Raw genomic sequence first — 25,043 nt, forward strand, 5'->3', positions numbered from 1 at the left:
GGCATGACAGCAAAAAACGGAACAATACTGTCTTATTGAAGAGAGGAAGATTGAAATGTAATGTAATTCTCTAAGAAAAATCATGAATGACAATCTGCATTTGTGCCATTCAAAAGCAAGACCAATATCCCTCCATGTCCAGTGGTGCAGAAAAAGAGCAATTTAAACTAATAAAACCGGTATTTACGTTTAGAGATGGAGAAAGCCGTTGGCAACAGGACTATTGGTTATATCTTGCAAAATAATCTAGCATCTTTTGGACCATCATTTGAGAGCTCCTGAAATGCAATAACTGTAGATATTAAGCGATCCTCAAGTGTGTATGTGATTTAGGCCATTTTGGATCCAGAAAATCTGAAACTCTGCACAGCACAGTGTCTACCGATTTGCTTGGCAGTTCAGAGGGCAAACCACATGCAAAACAATAGGCACAAGTCACCAAACGTTAACTTGACACCTTACCAATAGATGAGTCCTCTACCAAAACAGAGCAGTTAATGTTACATGGCATATTCTATTGTGGTGTAGCCAAGCAATGTTATCCCTGGTCAAAACCAACACACTAGAAATAACTTAATGACTGTGTTGAACGTAGTTGTAACTTGAAAACATTACTGCACACTTTATAGCGGTATATAATAACACCATATAAAATAATTTGATTCCACTTGTGGTGGTAGCTAGGGTTGCAGACTTTGTAACTATAAAATATGGGACAGAAATTGCCCTGGTAGCACGTCACCAGGACCCTTGCGCTATGAAACCAAGTGGTCACTGGACACCATGATCCATATGGTGTGCGGTGCCACTGCTTGTGATTGGATGACAGGGGATCTCAGCCATGGCGTGATCAGCATATGATCTACTCCTTTTGTTTCAGATCAACCATCTGTAAGGGTCTCCTGATCAGAGTAACGTAGCAGATAATACAGTACAAGGGATGTCCCCTATGGGCGGAACCAACTACCAGTGGAGTCCCGTTATGGATGCAGCTCAAATACTGTATACAAAATAGGTTACAATAAATGACGATATGTGTAGTACATTGATGGGAACTATTGCTGACCTTTTACACAAACATAAAAGCGCCAAAAAATAAGTAATTAGAACTCGTTGAGATTTAGAACGTGCATTGGACATTTCGATTTATGGTATTTGTGGCATGCTGATTTGAGAACTTGAGATTGATTCTACCTCTCCTGGAACCGTCACCTTATCGTGGTGGAGAGGTTTGCGTGTCCCTGTGAACCTGAGAGCTGTGTTGTCGGGAGCCTTGTGCTCCTGGTAGGGTCTCTCATGGCAGAGTGGTCTCAGGTGAGGGGCCAGACTAAGAATGGTTCAAAAAAACTCCAATGAAGAACGAAAAAAGAGGAGATGTGACCCGGCCCGGAGGAAGCCCGGGGCCCCCGTCTGGAGCCAGGCCCAGACGGAGGGCTCGATGGCGAGCGCCTGGTGGCCGGGTTTGCCACGGAGCCCGGTCGGGCACAGCCCGAACAAACTACGTGGCACCCCCCCTCTCTTCATCCCATGGGCCCACCACCTGTGGGAAGACCCGTTGGGGTCGGGTGCGCAGCCACATGGGTGGCAGCGAAGGTCAGGGGTCTCGACGGACCAGACCCGGGCGGCAGAAGCTGGCTCTGGGGACGTGGAACGTCACCTCGCTGTGGGGAAAGGAACCGGAGCTTGTGAGGGAGGTGGAGCGCTATCAGTTAGATCTGGTGGGGCTTACCTCCACGCACAGTCTCAGCTCTGGTACCGTACTCCTGGATAAGGGTTGGACTCTATTCTTCTCCGGAGTTGCCGAGGGCGTGAGGCGCCGGGCGGGTGTGGGGATACTCATAAATCCCCGGCTGAGCGCCGCGGTGTTGGAGTTTACCCCGGTAGACGAGAGGGTCGCCTCCCTGCGCCTAAGGGTTGTAGGGGGGAAAACTCTGACTGTTGTTTGTGCATATGCACCAAACAGCAGCTCAGAGTACTCGGCCTTCTTGGAGACCCTGAATGGAGTCCTGTATGGGGCTCCAGTAGGGGACTCCGTAGTTCTGCTGGGAGACTTCAACGCCCACGTGGGCAACGATGGAGACACCTGGAGAGGCGTGGTGGGGAGGAACGGCCTCCCTGATCTAAACCCGAGCGGTCGTTTGTTATTGGACTTCTGTGCTAGTCATGGATTATCCATAACAAACACCATGTTCGAACATAAGGGTGCTCATAAGTGTACCTGGTACCAGAGTACCCTAGGCCGAAGATCGATGATCGATTTCGTGATCGTGTCATCTGATCTGAGGCCGCATGTTTTGGACACTCGGGTAAAGAGAGGGGCGGAACTGTCAACCGACCACCATCTGGTTGTGAGTTGGATCAGGGAATGGGGGAAATTTCCGGATAGACCTGGTAAGCCCAAACGAGTAGTGCGGGTGAACTGGGAACGTCTGGAGGAGGCCCCCGTCCTAGGTATCTTCAACTCACACCTCCGGCGGAGCTTTTCTGGCATTCCTGTGGAGGTTGGGGGCATTGAGCCGGAGTGGGCGGTGTTCAAAGCCTCCATTGCTGAAGCTGCGGTGGCTAGCTGTGGCCTCAGGGTCTTAGGCTCCTCAAGGGGCGGTAACCCTCGGACACCGTGGTGGACACCGGTGGTCAGGGAAGCCGTCCGACTGAAGAAGGAGGCCTTCCGGGATATGATATCCTGGAGGACTCCTGACTCGGTTGCAGGGTACCGACAGGCTCGAAGGGCTGCAGCGGCTGCCGTGTCAGAGGCTAAGCAGCGGGTGTGGGAGAAGTTCGGAGAGGCCATGGAGAAGGACTTTCGGTCGGCACCAAAGTGTTTCTGGAAGACTATCCGGCACCTCAGGAGGGGGAAACGGGGAACCATCCAAGCTGTGTACAGTAAGGATGGGACTCTGTTGACCTCAACTGAGGAGGTCGTCGGACGTTGGAAGGAACACTTTGAGGAACTCCTGAATCCGAATAACACGCCCTCTATGTTGGAGGCAGAGCTCGAGGTTGATGGTGTTTCGTCGTCAATTTCCCTGGTGGAGGTCACTGAGGTAGTCAAACATCTCCGCAGTGGCAAAGCCCCAGGGATTGATGAGATCCAGCCAGAAATGCTAAAGGCTCTGGGTGTTGAGGGGCTGTCATGGTTGACACGCCTATTCAACATCGCGTGGGAGTCGGGTACAGTGCCAAAGGAGTGGCAAACCGGGGTGGTGGTTCCCCTGTTCAAAAAGGGGGACCAGAGAGTGTGTGCCAATTACCGGGGTATCACACTTCTCAGCCTCCCTGGTAAAGTCTACTCCAAGGTGCTGGAAAGGAGGGTTCGGCCGATCGTCGAACCTCAGATTGAAGAGGAACAATGCGGTTTTCGCCCCGGACGTGGAACTACGGACCAGCTCTTCACTCTCGCAAGGATCCTGGAGGGGGCCTGGGAGTATGCCCATCCGGTCTACATGTGTTTTGTGGATCTGGAGAAGGCGTATGACCGGGTCCCCCGGGAGAAACTGTGGGAGGTGCTGCGGGAGTATGGGGTAAGGGGGTCTATCCTCAGGGCCATCCAATCTTTGTACTCCCAAAGCGAGAGCTGTGTTCGTGTTCTCGGCAGCCAGTCAGTTTCGTTCTCAGTGGGTGCTGGTCTCCGCCAGGGCTGCGCCTTGTCACCAATCCTGTTTGTGATATACATGGACAGGATATCGAGGCGTAGTCGTGGTGGGGAGGGGTTGCAGTTCGGTGGTCTGAGGATCTCGTCACTGCTTTTTGCAGATGATGTGGTCCTCATTGGATCATCGGCCTGTGACCTTCAGCACTCACTGGATCGGCTGGCGGCCGAGTGTGAAGCGGCTGGGATGAGGATCAGCACCGCTAAATCTGAGGCCATGACTCTTAGCAGGAAACCGGTGGATTGCTTACTCCGGGTAGGAAATGAGTCCTTAGCCCAGGTGAAGGAGTTCAAGTACCTCGGGGTCTTGTTCGCGAGTGAGGGTACTATGGAGCGTGAGATTGGCCGGAGAATCGGAGCAGCGGGGGCGGTATTGCGTTCGCTTTACCGCACCGTTGTAACGAAAAGAGAGCTGAGCCGCAAGGCAAAGCTCTCGATCTACCGGTCGATCTTCGTTCCTATCCTCACCTATGGTCATGAGGGCTGGGTGATGACCGAAAGGACGAGATCGCGGGTACAGGCGGCCGAGATGAGTTTTCTCAGAAGGGTGGCTGGCGTCTCCCTTAGGGATAGGGTGAGAAGCTCAGCCATCCGTGAGGAACTCGGATTAGAGCCGCTGCTCCTTTACTTAGAAAGGAGTCAGCTGAGGTGGTTTCGGGCATCTGGTAAGGATGCCCACTGGGCGCCTTCCTTGGGAGGTGTTTCAGGCACGTCCAGTGGGGAGGAGACCTCGGGGAAGACCCAGGACTAGGTGGAGAGATTATATCTCAACACTGGCCTGGGAACGCCTCGGGATCCCCCCGTCAGAGCTGGTCAATGTGGCCCGGGAAAGGGAAGTCTGGGGCCCCCTGCTTGAGCTGCTCCCCCCGCGACCCGACCCCGGATAAGCGGATGACGATGAGGATGAGGATGAGATTGATTCTATTCAGGAATTTTAAAAGGCTTCTTCTCTGCTGCGTAAAGCCAACAACAACAACCCTTCCTCCCGCTTATGATCATGTTGTGATTCAGAGTGTGTAGGAGGGGCTTGTCAAAGACTCTAATCATCACAGTCTCTCTCTCTCTGTGTGTGTGTGTGTGTGTGTGTGTGTGTGTGTGTGTGTGTGTGTGTGTGTGTGTGTGTGTGTGTGTGTGTGTGTGTGTGTGTGTGTGTGTGTGTGTGTGTGTGTGTGTGTGTGTGTGTGTGTATAAACTATGACGTAGGCGGCAACGTACTCTCAGAAAATATAAATGAAATGCATCACTGAGTCGCTTTGAGTGGCGACTCAATATATACTTGAGTGGCTGTTAGGCGGCCCACCCAAGTAAAGTGTGTGTGTTTGAAACACTGCATAAGCTTGGTCGCTGGTATGATCAATATTGAAATATATAAAGAAACCGTCTCCACTGGATTACCGTTATTACCTGTTAAACCCCCCCGTTTTGCGTTAGGATGAAGGGGCTTGGCGAGGACTGATATCTCAGTGTCTCTGTGTCAAATATAGTCTCTCAATCTCTAACTTTTTCTTTTTCTGTCCAAATGTATTATACAATTACCTTGAACAACTCTCCAGATTTATCTGGGTTTGAACATTATTTGGGATAATGCAAGCACACAACTCAACAATGATATATGTTTTTACATATTTCATTGGGAAGTGTTACAATTGAAACTCGGCTCGAATGGAACTCATTTCCTGGTCAATTCAACGGACCAATGTTTGACTGCCTCTTATTCAACGGCAGACAACAAATATACCATCGGTATATCGACAATTCTAGTACATGCAAAGTACATAAAAAACAACAACAATATTTTGGCCGTAACATCTCCATAACACTTCTGTGAAAGAGGTGCTGTAGGTACATGATCTAGTAAGAGCTATTATCAGATTGTTATTAGACATGGCTTATCCATCAATCTGCTATTTTTGATTGAAATGCGCTGAGAAAATTGATGTTACATTTTGACTGCTCATCCCATTGTATTTATTTATTCAAGAGCTTTTTTGCTGGGACAGTAATACACAATAATCCTACTTAGTTCAGATATCAATGTATTGTGTCAGTGTTGGCCGTGAGGCTAAATCAATTCTCCCCGGGTAGGTTAAAACCTAACAATTACAATCAAATTAATAAAATAAAAAACAATAGATGGATGAATAGATGGAGGTGGTACACACAGGACATGGACACCAATTTCAATTTAAGACCGCTCCCGGCTAATTTCTGACCAATCAGGAAATCTCTTCCCTTACTGATTTGGAGAATACATCTTGACGGTCAACCCAACAGTTCTAAACGCCCAAAATTAATCTAAAATATGACATTGCTCATACAATCTTCAGACACATATTCCAACATATCATATTTGCATAGTGGCAAATTGGCAATAACGTTTATATTTAATTGAAGAACAATATGCAATACATTCTAGAACATCTACATTTCCTTGACATGTTCCTATTACTCCCAGTTTTCCCTTGTCAACTTAAGATTGATATGATGTTGCATCATATCAGTTGAAATAGATAATGTCAAAAAGGAATACGACGGTGTTGAGTCAAAAAAGTGGCTCCATAGATTCTTTAGTAATGCAGGTACACCCATGGATTTACTGCAGTTCCCCTTGGGGAAGCTGCAGGGGATAGTGCCTAGCTGGGATCCAATGTAGAGCTACAAAATAAAAGTTAATTGCAGGTGTATCCAGTTAGGCGAGCACAATGACTCAAACGGAAAACCCTCTGCAACATTCATTCAGACATGAACCAACAAATGAAAGACTTTCTCTCATCGTCCACCATGCAAATTAATGAACAAAAATAAAAAAACCGATGAATATGTTTATCATTTTGTTTCAAACTATTGCAGGTCTATGGCAGACACTGCTGAATGGCAGCACAACATGCACCACAATATCTCAAACAGGCAAGGAAACTGATTCCTCCAAAAGTAATATAACACGAGACCTGAGCCCACAAGAATTCAACATAAACCTTTTAAGGGATGGTCGCCCATTAAGTGCACTTTCCCACTCCACCAAATAACATTGAAAACTGAGATGTTTTTACTTGGTACTTTCACCACAATTGCACCCAATGCAAAACCAACCCATTGTCCCGCCATCCCCTCGTGGCGTATCCTGTTACCACACCATCCTCACCAGCACCTAGGCCCGTTCTACTCTTAGCAGTAAGACAACACCACCCCACTGAGGAGGAAGATCCCGGCTCTTTTGTTCACAAAGCTCCTTTCCTACTGGTTGTGATCAGATTGAAAACAAGGGAGAAAATACTGAATGGTTGGGCACGGTGAGGGCTTTAAAAGCTCAAAGAATTAAAATACATAGAGAAAAAGGGATCAGGTAACAGTGGAAGAAGGAAAGGTAAGCATTACATAACGGCTAAGGAGGGTACCAATTGTATTTCTGACAAGCTATACTTCACTTCAGAAGTACAACAAGAATTTCAGTCGGATAGGGTTATTAGAAGTAATTTTCTCCCGTGAGACAAATAATCTGTAGTTTACAAACATGTGTTTACCTAAAGAGAGGGTGTTAATCGTTCACCTATCACGTGTGATCTTGTTTATTATCTAGCCAAACATTTCCCTTCACAGCCCTTCATCTGTCTTTCCCTGGGTGTGGAGGTGCAAAGGTCCACGGGCATGCGTTTTTTGGTTAGACCTTTGTTGAGGGAATGGCGTTCAAAATGTCTCCCTTTTAAAACACAATAAAATCTAAACCTCAAGTTGCAGGTCTATTTTCAAACAACAGACAAACATACATACTTTTTGTTGTTACATTGGAGGTTATCCCTTTACTCGTTTGATCCCATTTAACCAATTTTCTTTCCTTTTGTAGAAAATAATAAGAATGAATGGAACAAACTTTGTTTTATTTTTTTTATTGCATCTCAGGCATTATAAAAATTATTATAATTGTGGTCATGCATTAGAAAGGAAGGCATTGCATCTCAAATTAAACATAATATAAATTAATGTCTTCTGAATATTCCAAAAGGATCCTTAAAGAAAATGTTTATCTTGTATCTTGTGCCCGTGCATTTGGGAGGAGGTTCCAGAGCTGAATATGTATTTTTTTTATGAAATGTTAAATCCGTAAAAATCTTTAAAATAATTATCCTATCATGTATAGTGAAACAATATGGCTAGGTCCATAATCCATAAAATCACCGCTGAAATTATCCTTGCTCAAAAAAACCAGTCTGTTTTCAATAGGTGTTCCGTTCCAACTATTCTCCTTGTTTATTGGTCTTTCAGGAGATTTTACATTTTTGGTTACATTATACGCCATCACTAGTTATCTGGAAAAGGTAAAGGGATAGTCTGATTTTTTTTACGATTGATTTATATATTGCTTACAGTGACATGGATGTCTTTTCCTCAATTCTTACAGAATGAATAAGATTGAAGCTGAATGGTTGACCCATTTTAAAGTTATTTAAAGAAACATTTAAATAATTGCCTGAGGGAAAATCAACATTGGAAGATCCTTCAGGAGGATTCAAGCCTTCAGCTAAGAGGTCTGGCCAGATCTAACCAGAAGCAATAAACTAGCTATAAAGTCTTTGAAAGGTCAGCGGTTCCCCCTACGAGTCATAGAAACTAAAAGACTACATCAAGGGAATTCAAATACCCCCGCTTTATATATTGACAAACCTCCATCGACACAGGTTTAACATTTTGCTTTGAATTGTGGACTGAACTCAACCTGACTATTACCAAATGGAAGAACATTGTATATGAACATTAAGAATTGTGAGGGCAAAAGCCTATACCAACGGCACCAATGCCACTGATTGAAAGGAATATGCTCAGGTAAGACCCACTCCATGACATAAAGGAAAGGATCCTTGCATGAATCCGTTCTTTACTCAGTTCAGAGAACTGAGACATTAGGTATATTTGATTGTGAAATATCTTGAATGTTTGAGATGATTCTGATGACCTGACTAACCCTTAAAAAAAAAGAAAAGAGAATGAGTAATGTCAACGATTAAAACAAACGGCAGCGGGCCAATCTAGGCGGGGCAGATTTAAAACTCATCAAGTAGGAGACTTCCAACCCCCATGCCGGCACCATCCTCACACGACCAGGAACACACCCTAAGCTAGGGAGTCAGCCTGCCTTAACGATATTGGAAAATCTGAAATCACACTTTAATGGAGAGTCAGTCGTGCAAACGCAGGAAATACATTACAAAATCTAGAACAAATGGCTTTGTTATCCCTGTACTGACCAAGTGAGCAAAAGATTAAAATATTTCGAGAGAACTCTGTCTGACCAAACCTGTTTGGGTTGTTTACATACTAGGAAAACTATACGGCCGCAAGCAATTGTTCATCCAGCTGTTGGCATTGATGGGCAACAATTTTTCTCTACCTAACTGATGCCTGTCAATGACTTAAATCACTGAAATGTATGTTATATTTGTACACAGAACATTTTAAAGTTATCACAGTATAATAATGTTAGGTTAGGTGTGCAGGACAGAATTAAATCATAATCACTAATAATTATGATACAAAAAAATCGGAAATGTCTATTTATGAAGAAACTCATTATAGGGCAAAACATTTGATAAGGCCATGTAGGAGCAACCTGTAATAGAAAAAAAATAGATAAGGAATGTTGAGAAGTTAAAATATTATTCAAAAAGGATTGAATGGAATACCGTTTTGGTAACTTTCCATAGTGGGTTCTCTCCCTACTCTAAAACTAAAAATGTGGGAATGAGCATTGCTTCACGGTTTCATGTCATTACACGCCCCCCTCCTCCTCCATACAAAATCCCTTACCACCACTTCCCCCTCCAACTACATGTACGGCTACTTAAAATACGGCGTATATCGGATTAAATCTAGAAGCAGGAAGCAACCAAAGACTTTTAACATTTCTATATATGACTATAGATGAGCCACTCTGTTTACGGATAGCTAAACAACAAACCAAGACACACAATAATGAAGTGAAGTAGACCTAGCCTACGTATTCTCTTATCAATTAATACAACACCACATCCGAGTTGATTCAGGGGACAGCTCCATCTATGCAAAAATGCGAGGCATTCCTTTCCAGAGGAGTTTTCCTCCCACTTAAAGAAGGCCAGCCAGAGCATTCATCACATGGCAGACAGCTTCACAGGCTCGTTGCCTTTCTCATGGTAATTGCTTGGAGCTCTACTGCGCAGTGCCCAACACCCACTGCACCCTCTGTAAGGGAGGACCATGTAGGCGCAAGTCCCGTCAGATAGCCTAATGCAACGGCAGCTAAACTATTGTATACATACAAAACACTCCCATTAAGCATGAGTTCATTTTGAAACACCGTCCCAGTATCACGATACAGTTAGACTAGTTTTAGGTATTCGTAACCAAAGAAGGATTGTTGTTTACAACGTACAGTGCAGCCTAGTCTACACCCTAAAATCATTACCAGAAGAAGCACATGAGATACTAATGGGTTAGAGGCCCTCAGTAGGTTATCCCACATAACAACCAAAATATTGCTACTTTGTTGCACTGATTTCTATGGGAGTCCTACGGCACGGTGGAAGAACGCGGTGTATTTTTCCAATCTAGGCCATCTCATGTAGACCCTCACGAAGTATTCCATGTAGTTTACTTGGTAGGATAAACGGTTTACCTCCGTCCAGTATTAAAGCAGGTGCTTCTAAATGTTGGTTTCAAATAGGCCGTAGCAGCGGGAACTTGTCGGTGAATTAAACGACAAGGTCAGCGTTATGGTAGTATTGCATACAAATTAAGCAATAAGATACGATGGCAAAAAAGTTGAGCTACAGGCATGACATAACTTCAAATGAAGTTATACAAATTAAATAACATGAAAGACAGATAATACATGCTACAACTTACTATGATGTTAACTTCATGCTTTTTCAGTCGATACTTGAGACTCTTCATTTTGTCTTGTTATTTCTTGATACGTTCTGTCGAAGTGTAGAAAATCCTTAAAAGCGCAGTTACTTAGGTAAACTTCTAACTTATTTCTTCCCGTTTGGGTTCTTTTCACCTGACGCCTAACCACAAACTGAACGTACTTGTCGATGAGCAACAGATCAGCTCACCCAATAGAACATCAGTATCAGTGGTCGTTGTGGCGTTTAGACCAATGGGAGGCGACATATGCAAGGACTTCCTTGTTGACGACAGCGTCGCTCCTTGGGAACTTTTGAAAAGCTCTGGGACGACGTAGGACAGAGAGGCCTCCGGCGTCATCCTTACCTGTACAAAAAAAACACCTGCATAATTGTTTCCGCGAAGAACATTAAAAAGAAGTTCAAATAAACGTTTACTTTTTTATGTCGTATTTAAGGCATGATAAATAATTCGGGATCAGATACCGACGTTAGTAGGTGACACACACACACACACACACACACACACACACACACACACACACACACACACACACACACACACACACACACACACACACACACACACACACACACACACACACACACACACACACACACACACACACACACACACACACACACACACACAGGGAAACAACGCCCCCTGCTGAGGTTTGAGTGAAGGCAACCAGAATCGACCATCCAAAATTTGGATTGATACTATTTATTTTATTTGATGGCAATCAGAATGATTTATGTAGTGTATAAATTCATGTGTAAGCATTGTTTTTCAGCATGACTTAGGCATGGTGGTTAATTTGCCTTTATGACCAGGACTGCTGTGAAGACTTGTATACCAACTTGGACATGCTCCAGTTTATCCAACATACAATCCTCAACATTCATTGTCCACTGAATGGCTAACAACGGTTTATCTTTGTCTGGCTTAGGCTTCACTGCAATAGAGTGACCATTGGGTCTAGACTTCCACTGCTGTTGAAACGAAGTGAGATATAGCCTACTTGGGAGAAGTATCTCATTCAGAGACACTTTATCTAGCTGACTTTATTAATAAACAGCTTAATGACGATGAATCCAATCCATTTTGGGAATTCCTAAGCCTTTTCACATTTGTCCTAGTACAACCCATCAGCTTTTTTCTCTCTCCTCAAAATAGCTAAAGAAGCTAAATGAATAAATTACCCTCATATTTGGAAAAAATATAAATAAGAGACACATAAAACAAAAACGCACAAACAAATCATGTAAATACATCTTTATTACAAATGGAGAAAAAAAAAACACAAGACACAATTCCAATGTCATATAAAAAAAATCTAAAACATGTGAGAATGCTCACTAAGACAAACATGCACATCCGACATCAAGTTAAAAAGACCACTGTAAAAATGGAACATACAAAAACATCAAAAATCAGAACAGTCAACGAACATGTCCGTGGTTTATCACACGCGCGTCTTCTCCTTCAGCGACGGAGAATAAACCAGTTTGAAAAAAAGAGAGAACCGAGAAAAATGTAAGAGTAGTGTGTCGCGGGTGAGTCCATGTTACAACATAACGAGCTGCTGAGTTCTCCACTCGACTTCCATTACTTCTAAGAGACGCGTCAGGCTTCTGATGAGGGTGCTTGAAAGAGGAGAGAAGAAAGATCCTGGAGGTTCGCTCCACTCGAACAGGGGGGCTTGTGAGGGCCGTGGTGTGCTGTGTGGGGGCTGTCTGAGGTCAGGAGACTGTAGTGCACCCGGGAAGCTCTCACACAGCCTTGCGGTGGTACTCGGGCGGGGCCACCTCGTAGTCGCTGGCACTGAACAGCGTGGACAAGTTCTTCACCAGGTACCTGCATTCAAACACAGCAGGAGATTGCATGGGAATGATTATTTTTTTGCGTAAATGCCACACACACACACACACACACACACACACACACACACACACACACACACACACACACACACACACACACACACACACACACACACACACACACACACACACACACACTTTTTGTTTTATAATGGGAGAATGCCGGGACATAAGAGGATCGCCATGTTGCAGAAGAATGAACACTATTCCAAGGCCATAAGCTATTCCACCAACATTAGTTGAAGGTCTACAACTCTGACAGCGTTTGAGATAAGAGTCCAACCAGAGGAGAATTTAATTACATTGCAGTCCTTCTACACACAAAAAGGGACCAGCATAATATGTGTATTATTTAGCATCAAGACAGAGTTAATCATAGACTTAATCATCTTTTGGCATGTGTTTGTATGCATTCAAATCTAATTTATTGACATTATTGCAAATACACAGTCACATTAAACCTAATAACCATTACCTATGGGGAAAATATGCCAACAAAACGCATATTTTAGGAGTCCATGAGTAGAAAATAGGGTTTTACCAAGATAGACAAAGTGATTGAATAAGCAGAGAAATGATATTGAAGATGTAACCTATAAAAATATATTTTCTTTGGCAACATATCTTTAATAGCTAATTGCCTACAGGACTTTAATTGGTCAATGCAAAACCCCATTATATGGCTGAGTGTTGGTGCTCTATAGACAATGGAACCTAATATGAAATAATACTTCAAATACTTTAACAGTCTGTGATTCATTTAATAAATTAATCACCGCACATCAGCTACCATTAATGCCCGAGTTTCTCTATCAAAATTCTCCAATCATGACTAAAAAGCCGAGCAACCCGCAAATCCCTAGCGCCATTACCCTCACAGCCACTCAAGCTCCTCTCTGGAGTAGATCTAGTTGTACTTGCACACAGGTCCATGTAACTGTCCCCGCAATGGGAAATATGTTCAACAAGCAAATGTTTGTTAATTAAAATGAACAGATAACAGGTGTGGCCCATTCACTGAGATAGTGGCCATGATATGAAGACGGCATGTACAAAAGTAATGATCCAACATTTTTAATTGAAGCCAAGCATTTGGTTATGTTAATCTGCAACTTTTCTCATTCGATTGTCGTGTTGCATTGTTCCACTGTGGTGTACATCATCGATGATGTCATCCATTGTATTGTTGTCAGGTAAGTGTTGTCAGGTTAGTTGTTGCTTGGAATGCAGAGTGAAGGATTGAGACCATTTCAAGACTCCCCTGGTAGCGGCGTATCCAACTCAAGGGCTGTACTCACTTGAGGAAGTCCTGGAGGTAATTCAGCAGAAGAGCCAGGCTTTTCTCATCCAGCGGCGTGTAGGCTAGCATGGCTCCGATGCGCACTTTGAAAACAAACCAAGACAAACAGTTTGGCGTTTGGAAAACAAATTCTTGAAAACAAATAAAAGGCTTCTCCATAGATACGATTTGGTCTCTTGAGGATTGATTATGCAGATACCAAGCAACTCTGAGAGTTAACTGTCAAATCAGAGCGCACACACAGTAACAAAGAGGTCCCATTATGCTAGGCGTCAGAGGTATTATGTTAATCAGTAGATAGAGATAGGACACATTAGAGTAAAATAAGAACATTCTTATACAACGCAATAAAAAAAACATTCAATGTTTCTTTTACGACCCCCTGCCATTTCAAACAAGGCCGAAAAAGATGGAAGGGAACAACATTTCACACATCACTGCAGCCAAAAGAGATGCTCAACTCTTACAATCAATTACAAGCCTGCAAGACAGATGCACGCTCAAAGTGATGTGAAGTTGTCTGCATCATTAATACTGCAATTCCACACAGTCGCTCATTCGGTTAGTCAGCAGTGTTTTTTTCTCAAATCAACAGCAATGCTGTGTTGATGATAAGGTTTACTTAGCTATATCTGTAGATTAGTCTTGTTCGAATAGACATTGCAGGTGACAAGAAAAAATTAGCTGTGGTTTTTCATAATATGTAATAAGTCACGTGTAAGTTATGTGTGACATGCAGCATTTAGCTTGATTTGGCATCAAAACATGCCTATAAAAGATAGATTCCGTCTTTACTCGAATGTTGGATGCATACATCATGTCAATGAAGTCTGCCTCATTGCATCATCTCCACCTCAGCGGACCTCAAGTAAGACATGTTGGAAGTTGTTCTTGTGAGTGTGTGTTAGTAGTGTCCAGTCAGTTGAACAGAGATTTTTAGCTGTTGCAGACTTGTTCGTTATGGCCAAAGCATCGGAAGTCCTGCGAGACTCTTGGTTAAAGATATTGAAGTTCACCATTAGACATCCTTTGCCAGCTTGAAGAATACTAATTTGATTTCTGGCCTGCCAGGTGGTGGGGATTAGAGCGATCAGATTAGAACTGATATACTCCTAACAGGGCTTACATTGAAGATGATAATGGCTTCTATGAAATGACCCTTCTATACCTTATCATAGTCTTTTGAGTTTCTTTCCGGGCCAAGAGCACGCCAAAATTGGGCAGTTGGCCAAGCTTCAACAAAACCCAGGGTTTCCCACAGCACTTTACAGCTTAGGCGGCTGCCTAAGCAACTCATTCCTGCTGCCTTAACTACGACGTAACATATATATAGTAAATATTATACAAAAGTATAAAATAATCGACACTTCATTCACTCTCTGTGTATAGATCAGGCAGCAGGGCAACAGACTGACAGCCTGCACGAAAATAAGAAAAGAATGTTCCACCTGTAAAAGAGGGTCAGACAGCGCCTCCCCCCTCCCCAATTACATGACCAACATGACCTTTAGATTAACATGACTTCAGGTAGGGTGCAGCTGTCTGCATTGTTTGGAAGCTGCTCATCACAAAGTAGCATTCAGATGTAAATTGCACAACAATTTGGTGTGCAATCAGTCAGCGCTCTCCACTTCCTGGACACGAAACAACCAGTAGAAATGAAGGGCAAAGAAAGGTTGTACATCAACTTATCGCCGTGCTTGTCTCGAAGCACTCTGCAATGACTCAATATAGAGCACTTACACCTTCTGTTGTGCAGGGTGTGCGTGTGTTGGTGTGCACGTGTGTGGGTTCTCCGTACCAAAAAGGCGCAGCAGGTGGGGCGCTCCGTAGACCTGGGACATGGGCGTCTCGGGGCGCTCGGCCAGGATCTCGGCGTATTGGGGTCTCTCGAACTTGTAGAGCAGTTGGGTGCCCAGCATGACGTTGAAGTACTCCCGGATCCCTGCAACCACCTCGCCCACCGCATACTCCCTGAGAACAACACAGGGGAGCCAGGCTCACAATCAGCTCACTGGAGGAAAACCACAAGGCAGTCGATGGGACTTTATGACGGTTTGAAACTGCAAAAAAAATAAATAAATATAAAAGGTGTTGTAGGTCATGATTCGAAAGTTGTTAGCAGAGGGAGCAGAAAAGGGCTAAATATTCTTAGTCTCGTCACCTTCTCCCTCCTGTGGCATTCCTGTGATTGACAGGTAAACCTGTGATTGACAGTCAAGACTGATTCCCACAAACTTATCAGGAAGAGATGCTCTGATTGGTCACTTATTAGCCGGCAGCTGTATAAAAACCAGGTAGGCACAGTCAACTCAAGTTATTCTACCAGAGCATTTCACTCACAGGATGGCTACAGCATTTCGCACAAATTACACACAAAATAAAGCTCTCACACTTATCCTACAGCCCATATTAGGGAAAGAGAGGGACGGCCTCTGATTGAGTGCCAGTTAAGGTTTTTGGATTTGGGGTACCACTACCAAATCATCCTAGAGATAACATAAAAAAAAAGGCTGCAAATGCTAAGGTCTTTATCGAGGGTCATGCTTGTTAAAAGGCTTAGTTTGTTTACACTCCTTGGGCTTGGAGATGGAGAGGGTGTGTGGTGGCTTTCTGTGAGACGGGTACTTAAAAGTGGCAGTAGTACGTTAATTGTAGTAGCTGTGTGTTTCAGCGCTACCGTTGGACTTACTTGTTGTCGTTCGAGTTTCCTTTAGATTTCTTGTAGTTTGCATAGTCCTCCAAGACTGCTTCAATGTTTTTCTTTGCCGGTAGGTGAAACAACTGTAAAAAAATTATTACAAAAATAAAAAATATTAACAACAATATAATCCTTGACTTTTGTTCAAAATCAAAAACACAAACTTGTTAATCTGTCAAATCATCTCTGTAAAATGGATTTACTTTGATAGGGTACAATTATTTTATTGTTACACTATGCTCGAAATGTCTTTGTTCCAGGACCAAAAGTATGCACACGAAATTAGACCAGATTAGAATTTGCCGGACATCGCCAGGCAAATTCTGAAATGTGTGATAGTTTGGACATACAACCAATCAGAGTAATGAAATGGGACCATTGGCGACACCCATGCTAGTTATTCGCGAAGATGTCTCAACAGCGCTTTCATAGTATCAAACCTGCCCCATATTGGATAACTGGTTTACGATTGGTCTGACTGGGGCAAGAACTGCTGGAAGCCAGTCTGAACACGAGGTGGTCTGGACGCATGTTAGAGCAAATAACAAAAAGGTGCTTGAAGATTCCTCTGGTTTCCAGGCTCAATTTGAATTATAACAGAACATATATATAAATTGTAGACATTGTTTGTTCAAAAAGTAGTACTGCAGCATATCCTAGTTAAAAGGTTGTCCCCATGGCCATCGAAAAACATATGAGTGACAAGAGTGAATGTCATAGTGTTATGTGATCCAATGTTCAGCCATCTCACATAAAACACATAAAACAGGGACGGAAAGAGGCATACGCTAGCCAGGGAACTAGATATATCTGTGAAGTCATGTATTATTTGCTCTGGCATATCTTCACCCCCACTGTTGAGGAATTTTCATAAACAATAAACGTTGCTGCCGGTGTTGTGTTAGATATTTCTTTGCTCTGATTGATGGTAGGTTAATCCATTGCGTCCAGAGGCATTTTGTATTGCGTCATTTGATAACACCCCTTGGAAACCGAAGATGATCTGATGATCCAGTCCAATAGGCATTTGCGAAATGGTCCGGCGATATCAGGCTAGGCGCACACGCCACTTCCAACGCAAGATATGTGATCTATAAAAACAAATTAGGCAAGAATGTGCGCATCTGTATGTAACTCTAACCCATATGTCAAAACATTTGAGACAGGGGAAGTTAGCTAAGCAGATGCTGAGGGGTTAAATAGAAACCAGATAGTATAATGAGGCCTGTCACACATTTCATTGAACCTCGTATCCAACTTTCAGTATATATCCACCTTATCATGAACATCCCAAGCAGCAATGTATTTGAATACCATTTGTGGCTTGTAGTGAGCCATAACTATTCTATAAGCAACTCTCAAATGACAAGATTTAGTCCAGCCAACTCCAATCTTAAATCAAAGTCAGCTCAATATTTAATCAGTGCTTTCTCACCCTCAATCCCCACCCCCGGAGTGCAGAGGAAAGGGCCGGACTGTATGGTAACTAACAGATGAAATGATCATCCTCGGTTGCTGAGATCCAAGTTAACATAAAATATATTGAAAGAATTGCAGCAAGCGGTGATACATTTTTTATATTGTTATCAACGTTTTACGTCAACGTTTTAGCTATTTTTTGTGTAAATACTCTGCAGTGAACACGACTGTCCTTTTTGAACTCCGCCTCACGTCCCCCGAGTGCTGCATCAGAAGATGTTCTCTGTCTGCCTCTTGGTTGTTGCCTTGGTTCTCCGTAACACACTATTAATTAACAGGATCATTGTTATGCATAAATCATTTAGCACTTTGAATTAACCCTTTAGGGTTGAGTTTCAGCATGTGAAAGGCGGGCTATCAGGCTGAACCACGTCTGCACACTTCTTGGTGGACTGATTTATAATAGGATTTTAACCTGTATACCTACAGCTTTATGGGTCAGATTTTTTTTGGGCAGAAACCAAAAAAAAAAAACTTGTATCTGCCCATTACTGCGTTCCATTATTGGCCATACATAAAGCAGAGGGTAGCACATCAAAACGACGGAACTTTTGAGACATAATATAATAATATAAGAAATAATATAATATATAGAATTGTCGTGCGTGTGTGATTTTTCCAAGACAACCGTGTCCTCTAAAAGGACATACACTTTTGTTCTGTGTATGTGATTGTTAACCTGTTTCTGCCGGGTGATGAGGTCCCAGTCATCCACTAGCCAGGGTTTTAGCTCCTCTGGGATCTTCACCTTCACCTCCACACGGTTGGTGAACATCTCCTCCTGGACACAAGACAGATTTGAAATAAACGCATCTACAAGATATACACACAACCTTTCTCAGAAAGACTCTACGTTCAAAAGGATTTCACCCATGACGCTCCATTCAAATCTGTTGCTGCCAGTGGGCAAATAAATAGATTGTGCACATGAAAAAACCTTGAGTGCCATGGAACTGATCAGGCACATATACAAAGTAAATAAATAAAGTGGGTTTCTTCCATTTAAATAAATACATGTAATTCCCACTGTAGACTAACGATTAACACAAATTTAATAATCATGCAATGGATGATTAATATGTGGTGTATTACTGTATAGAGGTGATAGGAAATGTATCTGAGGACCAGAACTTGCTTGAGTCACCTGGCCCTCGCAAAAGTGTGGGCTATTGCAGTACTGGAAGAATTGGTATTGAGGATTGGACTTTGCAACATACACTTTCAACAGTGGCATCTGCCCGAGCCCTCTTCTTCCTCGGTCCCTGGGGCATCTCTCCGGTGCTAGTGCCCTCTCCTGCCCCAGGGGCTGCAGAAAACACAGGCACACACACACACACACACACACACACACACACACACACACACACACACACACACACACACACACACACACACACACACACACACACACACACACACACACACACACACACACACACACATTAACAGTTCCACAAGGATAATCAATGGTAAAGGAGGATGCTCTATCCACAAGTGAAAAGCTTCTCTTACTCTTCTGCTTGCTCTTCTTTGCTTTCCTTTAAAAATAAAAAGTGAAGTTGTGTTAATCTGAATTGCATACACATTGAAAAAGTTATGAAACAAAGTATCTTAAAAGACGCGGGCGGTGGGACTCACAGATCAACATTTTTCTGCTGCACTGCAGCAATCTTTTTGCTTGGTGCTGCCCCCCTCATCTTCCCCTCAACATAATGATCCCTGTTGAGCAAATCAGAAAAAACACCGGCATACGTCAACCCTTGCCCTAATCACTGACATGTAAAAGAGGCATTTTTTTTGATCCATCAGGTAAATATAGGTCAAACAGTAGCTAGGCAACAGGAGATATTCAAACATACTGCTGCGTTAAATGGGGTCTGATATACTGTGGTGTGACAAGTGCCAGGCATTTCTAAATACATGCATTATTTATCCTTGTTTTAAAAACTACAATTATGGGTCATATTATTGGTAACGTCTCTTAAAAGATAATTGTTTGTTATGGCAAAAGCCTCACTTACTGATTGGCCTTTTGAAGCTCTTTTTGTTTTGCAAGGTTGCTGTCCACATATTTGAGAACTCTGCTTTCAGGAACCCATTCATCCCAGCTGAAAGAAGAAAGTGTTTTTTTATGTTGCAGCACTAAAAAAAACAAAAATCAAGATCATAACACCATTAACACTCCAAGGCTTTATACATTAGAAGGGGACCATAACATTGTATTTGAGGTAGGAGAGCTTACTTTTTGTTCCATCCGCTGTAATGAATGAAGTACTTGATCTGCTTTTCCTTGATATTGATCTTCACACACTGAAATGCAAGTATTTATATTAGCAAAGAAACATTAACTGCTTTCATGTCTTGTTGTTGCAGCAAACCAATACGTAAGAAGCGCGCAATGACAAACCTTTGCCTCGTAGAGCAATGGCCCATGAAAACACAGGACTCTTTCCCCTGAAACGAAGCACAGGTACACAAATATTGTATAGGTCTAATCACTGTTTACCAGTAACATAGATGCTATAGATATTACTTTGAATATGTATATTTGAAAACTGATGTTAATGTAATCACATGCACCCTTCTTGAGTTCACGTACGTACTGAATCAGCTGGGCAACAAAAGCTGCCGCTTTGTCTTTCGTCCAATCACAATGCAGCTGCTTTAGCTAAGCAAGCTAACATACGGCAGACAGATAAACTAAGGTAAATAATCCTCTATGTCAAACTCTGCTGTTAACGTTAGCTTTCTATGCATAGCGATTGCTGATTCGTTTCACATTTAATGCAATTTTCGCAATAATATAGATATTGGAAACTGGGCTTCAACAAAAAAACAAACCCGCCCCCTCTGGAAAACGGGAACGAATTCAGTTTATATCAGTACATCATTTCCCGTTGTACAAACCTTCTGAAAACTTAGGTTTAGGGTCCTGTTTTGGCGCCATTCACAGACTCAACTGATCGGATCTCTGGATGATCAAATTCACACATTGCCAGTTTCCATTTCATCCAAATACAACACTGGAGGAGGATGTGGTTCGTCCATGGATTCGCCGCCGCCCTCGTCTCTCAAAACGCTTCCGGGAGGCGCCAGTCACGTGACTATGCCTGACGTAGTCATCCACGACGTGCACAACGACTCAAGTAATAGCATTAGACATTAAATTCCGCATTTTGTTGTAGTAGAAGGTCATACTATTTACATTACCGAATTTAATTGCACTATAAACCTGGTGATGGTGAAAGACAAGAACCGTTTTTTCGCATGCATTATAAATGCACAGGAATGACGTTGGTAGATGCTTGAAACCAATGACAATGTCCAAGGAGAAACTGGATTAACGTGGGCACTAGGCTTGTGAAAAAACCTGATTTATTAGCCTTTAAATGTTGTAAGTGGTCATTATTCAAAAGTCACTAATGAAGAAATTGATTAATTATCTTATCTAATATTCAAGGTAATAAAAAAAAGGGTGAACGTTCTTTGAAAATGTGAAGTAATTAAATTTTTCATCAACTCGGGCTGAACAATTAGGACATCCATGCTGATCTAAAATGAACTTGTTTTATTTTTACACGAATGGCTTTACTTGAGGCACATCAACATCTCCAACGTAATATTGATTACTTTCCCCACCCCCTTAGATGCACTTTTGTTCGATTTATTCGCTTCAGCATGAATAATTTACGCACCCCTCATCCATCCCACTACTATTTATTCATTAATTTGCTCCTTCGTTCGAAATAACGTAACAGTTGGTTTGCCTAAATATAGTCCCTCTTGGCCTATAATAAGAATGTGTAAACGTATCCATGGTATTGATTTTTGAATGAGTCTTAATAATGACACACAGAAGCTCCCCGAAATAATATTTGCGTAAATGCCTAGCCTACCTGCAGTCAGGTTCATTTCAAAGGGTGTGACATTTGAACTTAAGAATTCATTATCTAATGTCGCGTTTCTGAAGGCTCTATTGACTTGAAGTGTTTTGTTTTTGTGGGCGCGTTCGTGTGTGTCCGTGTCCATAATTGTCCAACATTTTATTTTTCCAAAATTCCCCTCTGATCAACGAAGTAAAGGTGCCATGGCATGAAAATCTCACTTTATGAGGTTTTCTAACATAAATATGAGTTCCCCTATCCTGCCTATGGTCCCCCAGTGGCTTCTTGCGTTCGGTGTAGAACGAGCACTAGGTTTTCTGCTCGCCTTTGAAAAAACGGAGGCTCAAGCGCGCAAATTGGGAATGTGGTTTCATATGTCGTTACATATAATTTACTCCTATCTTTTTCAGTACTTATTATGCAATACTTGCTTATTGTTTATTGTTTAATATTTATCGTTTGTTAAGATCATGCACAACAAATACGAATACCAAGACAAATTCCTAATATGTGTAAATGTATTTGGCAATAAACCTTTTCTGACATAGCATCTAAGCTCCTCCCTTTACTCTGCCTGGCCCCTGCCCAGATAATTTGGCCCGCCAATGAGACACGACCGTGCGAGCGCCACATGTTGTGTGTGTGAATACACACACTGTAACGCAAGTGTTTCTTGTCGGTTGTTTGACGTCTCTTGTATTTCCACAATGAGACTGTAGTGGGGGTTATCTCATCCATGGTTGAGAAGGAATTGGGAGAAAGGAACTTTGGCTTTGACTCCCTTAAGTACATGAACTGCGACATGCCGCCGGTTGCCTCGAGGCACCACCGCAGCGAAGCACCACCGACCGGCAGCGGGCAGCGCACGGTTCGGTCTACTTCAGATTGATGTGAAAGTGGAAGAACCAGAGACGTCGGACGTCGTTTGTCATTCATAATATCGTCTGGAGGCGCACACAGCTTTTGGCCGTGATAATATGTATGATATGATATAGATATCTATGTATTATATGATATTATTTAGATAGAGCTCCAGGACTCCCGTGTGTTCTAGACAGAACACGGCTAAAGGCTGTGTGCGCCTCGCCATTGCGATACATCCACTGTAAACAGAGCGTATGGTACCGACATGGCTGCAAGCTGCTCAGGGCCACACCCCCACCCTCCTCCTTGACCCGCCTCGCTCCTCCTCATTTGCATTATAGCTACAGACACCAAAACCGCATTTGGGGGAAGCTCAATGTGCGACTGGCTCGGAGTGGCTGTTACTCTGCACCACGGCTGAATTTCGGGAACGTCTTTGAATACTGTGTTAGTGGCCCACTAATACCTAGATTAAAGCATCCATAACATAGCATGTCATGGCACCTTTAAGCTACAATATCCATTGCATTGTTGTGTCCCTTTTAAATTAAAACAGCTTTGTTTGAAGTTGATTAAGCCAACAGGTAGCCTAAACTTTATTTGGAGTTGCGGATATACATACAGATATTGCCTTTGGTTGACGATTATACATTAAACAAAACAATACTGTGGCATACAATGTCATAGTACGCGCGTGTTATTTCAGCGGTGAGCTAGAGTCATGTAGCCTATCCTGTAGGCCTAGGTTACATCAACTGAAATAACCCACTCTAGAATATCGACGAAGCAAGGACATTTTATGTCAACGTGGCAACAGTAAGCATACATAGAACAATCACCATTGAATAAACGATTCAAATCCTCATATCGCGCTTGTTTAATGTCAAACGCCTCGATCCTGTGAAGCTGCGCTCCATGCGCGCATGGAGAAGCACCGTGCGCTCCCGGTGCGTCTTGGTGAATGTTGGCAAAGTTTGGGTAGATGATTATTGGTAGAACAACAACAACAACAACAACATCAATAACAACTCATCCTCGAAAAATTAAGTCTTTTAGTTTCTTTCTAAATTCCTTCCTCATGAGACAGTAGATGATTGGGTTTAGGCAGCTGTTGGCGTGCGCAAGACACACGGTAACCGGGAACACATACGAGTGAACTATGTAGTACGCTTTGTCCCAGTTTGCAGCGTTCAGCTTCACCAACACACTCCAAAAGGTGATGGCCTGGTTGGGCATCCAGCAGAGGAAAAAGGACAGAACAACGATGGTTACAGATTTCGTTACCTGCGATCTCCTCTTCGGGTTACCCGGTTTCATGCTCCGATGTCGAATGAAGCGTAGAAGCATAATATAGCTGAAGGACACGATAGACATCGGCAACACGAAACCAATGAGTATCTTTTGAATGTGATAAACTGCCAGCCAGTATTGCCCACCTGGGAACCTCAACAGACAGAGTTTTTCTCCCGTCACGTTAGTCACAGAAGAAAAAATAGAGGTTGGTGCCGTCGCAACGGTTGCCATTACCCAAATCATTGCGCAGACCCATTTTGCAGAGACAGACCATTGCCTGGTTCGGTCTTTCAGCGAGGATACAACAGACCAGTAGCGGGTCACACTCATGGCAGTCAGAAAAAAAACGCTGGCATACATGTTCATGACTGTGACAGAAAGAATGATTTTGCACATGGCGTTTCCAAACGGCCAGCTGAAGTCCAGCGCGGTGTCCACTGCCCAGAAGGGTAAAGTCAAAACGAACTGAAAATCTGTCACCGCCAAGTTCAGGACAAATAAATTAACCCTCGATTTTTTTCTCTCTTGCTTGACTCGAATAAAGAAAAGCACCAATAAATTACCGACCAAACCAACTGCGCACACAACCGAGTAAACGAAGCATATGAGGAGTCTCAAAACCAGGCTACCGCCGGCCACCACGTCGATGTCCTCCAGGTTGCTGAAGCGGTCCAGTATGGTCAAAGACTGGTTCAACAAACTGCTTTCGATTTCTTCTTCCATAGCGCCAAACGACAAGGTGTATTCCTGAGTACAACCTCTAAAAACAACACAGCCTGAAACTCAGTTTTATACTAATGCTGGCAATATGATATATTGGCTACTTTACTCGTCCTCCGCCCCAAGTGTAGGCTTACGCACGGAATACCATCAGGGCTGTGAAACCACAACATCCATCCCTTCTGGATGCGTAATCCCAGAATAGTAAAGCCTGTCCGATGGTACACAGGAATACACATTGGAGACATGTCATCATCACATCACTCCCCACCCCTCCCAATCCCCAACCCTAGTAGGCTAAATCATGATTGGTGCAGATGTTTGACTTATTAAATGCCACAATTCAGCTTGGCGCAAATTCATTTGATCAGCATTGTTTAGTGTTGAC

The 25,043-nt window shown here is 43.1% G+C and overlaps 3 protein-coding genes across 3 annotated transcripts in view; all 3 read right to left on the minus strand.

The window, feature by feature from the left end:
- The window catches only part of uacab (uveal autoantigen with coiled-coil domains and ankyrin repeats b), a 41,627-nt gene extending 30,890 nt beyond the window's left edge, over window positions 1–10,737 (minus strand). Inside the window, exon 1 of the mRNA XM_030377287.1 lies at window positions 10,526–10,737. Within this exon, the coding sequence (XP_030233147.1) occupies window positions 10,526–10,573 (48 nt within the window). The 5' untranslated portion in view covers window positions 10,574–10,737. The remainder of the gene's footprint in view (window positions 1–10,525) is intronic.
- A 1,160-nt stretch (window positions 10,738–11,897) lies between these two features.
- On the minus strand, window positions 11,898–20,987 carry LOC115558923 (mortality factor 4-like protein 1). Its single transcript, XM_030377474.1, has 12 exons — window positions 20,802–20,987; window positions 20,302–20,348; window positions 20,137–20,204; window positions 19,916–20,002; window positions 19,533–19,613; window positions 19,407–19,432; window positions 19,112–19,200; window positions 18,574–18,675; window positions 16,407–16,498; window positions 15,516–15,688; window positions 13,713–13,797; window positions 11,898–12,388 (listed from the first exon to the last, which is right to left on the minus strand). The coding sequence occupies exons 1-12, from the start codon at window positions 20,839–20,841 to the stop codon at window positions 12,304–12,306; spliced, it is 975 nt and encodes a 324-aa protein (XP_030233334.1). The 5' UTR covers window positions 20,842–20,987; the 3' UTR covers window positions 11,898–12,303.
- Window positions 20,988–23,246: 2,259 nt separating this feature from the next.
- On the minus strand, window positions 23,247–24,973 carry rxfp3.3a1 (relaxin family peptide receptor 3.3a1). Its single transcript, XM_030377348.1, has one exon. It carries the CDS (start codon window positions 24,656–24,658, stop codon window positions 23,672–23,674), a length of 987 nt encoding a protein of 328 aa, XP_030233208.1. The 5' UTR covers window positions 24,659–24,973; the 3' UTR covers window positions 23,247–23,671.
- Between the last annotated feature and the right edge of the window lie 70 nt (window positions 24,974–25,043).

This window comes from Gadus morhua, chromosome 14 (assembly GCF_902167405.1).
Source record: "Gadus morhua chromosome 14, gadMor3.0, whole genome shotgun sequence".
Taxonomy (NCBI): domain Eukaryota; kingdom Metazoa; phylum Chordata; class Actinopteri; order Gadiformes; family Gadidae; genus Gadus; species Gadus morhua.

What these genes read in the sequence shown, in the direction of transcription:
- LOC115558923 (XM_030377474.1), bottom strand. Translation starts at nt 20,841, where the DNA reads ATGGCGCCAAAACAGGACCCTAAACCTAAGTTTTCAGAAG. An exon ending in TAAACCTAAGTTTTCAGAAG is followed by an intron (nt 20,349 to 20,801) that starts GTTTGTACAACG and finishes GCTTCGTTTCAG; the next exon opens with GGGAAAGAGTCCTGTGTTTT. An exon ending in CAGCAGAAAAATGTTGATCT is followed by an intron (nt 19,433 to 19,532) that starts GTGAGTCCCACC and finishes TTATTTTTAAAG; the next exon opens with GAAAGCAAAGAAGAGCAAGC.
- rxfp3.3a1 (XM_030377348.1), bottom strand. Translation starts at nt 24,658, where the DNA reads ATGGAAGAAGAAATCGAAAGCAGTTTGTTGAACCAGTCTTTGACCATA.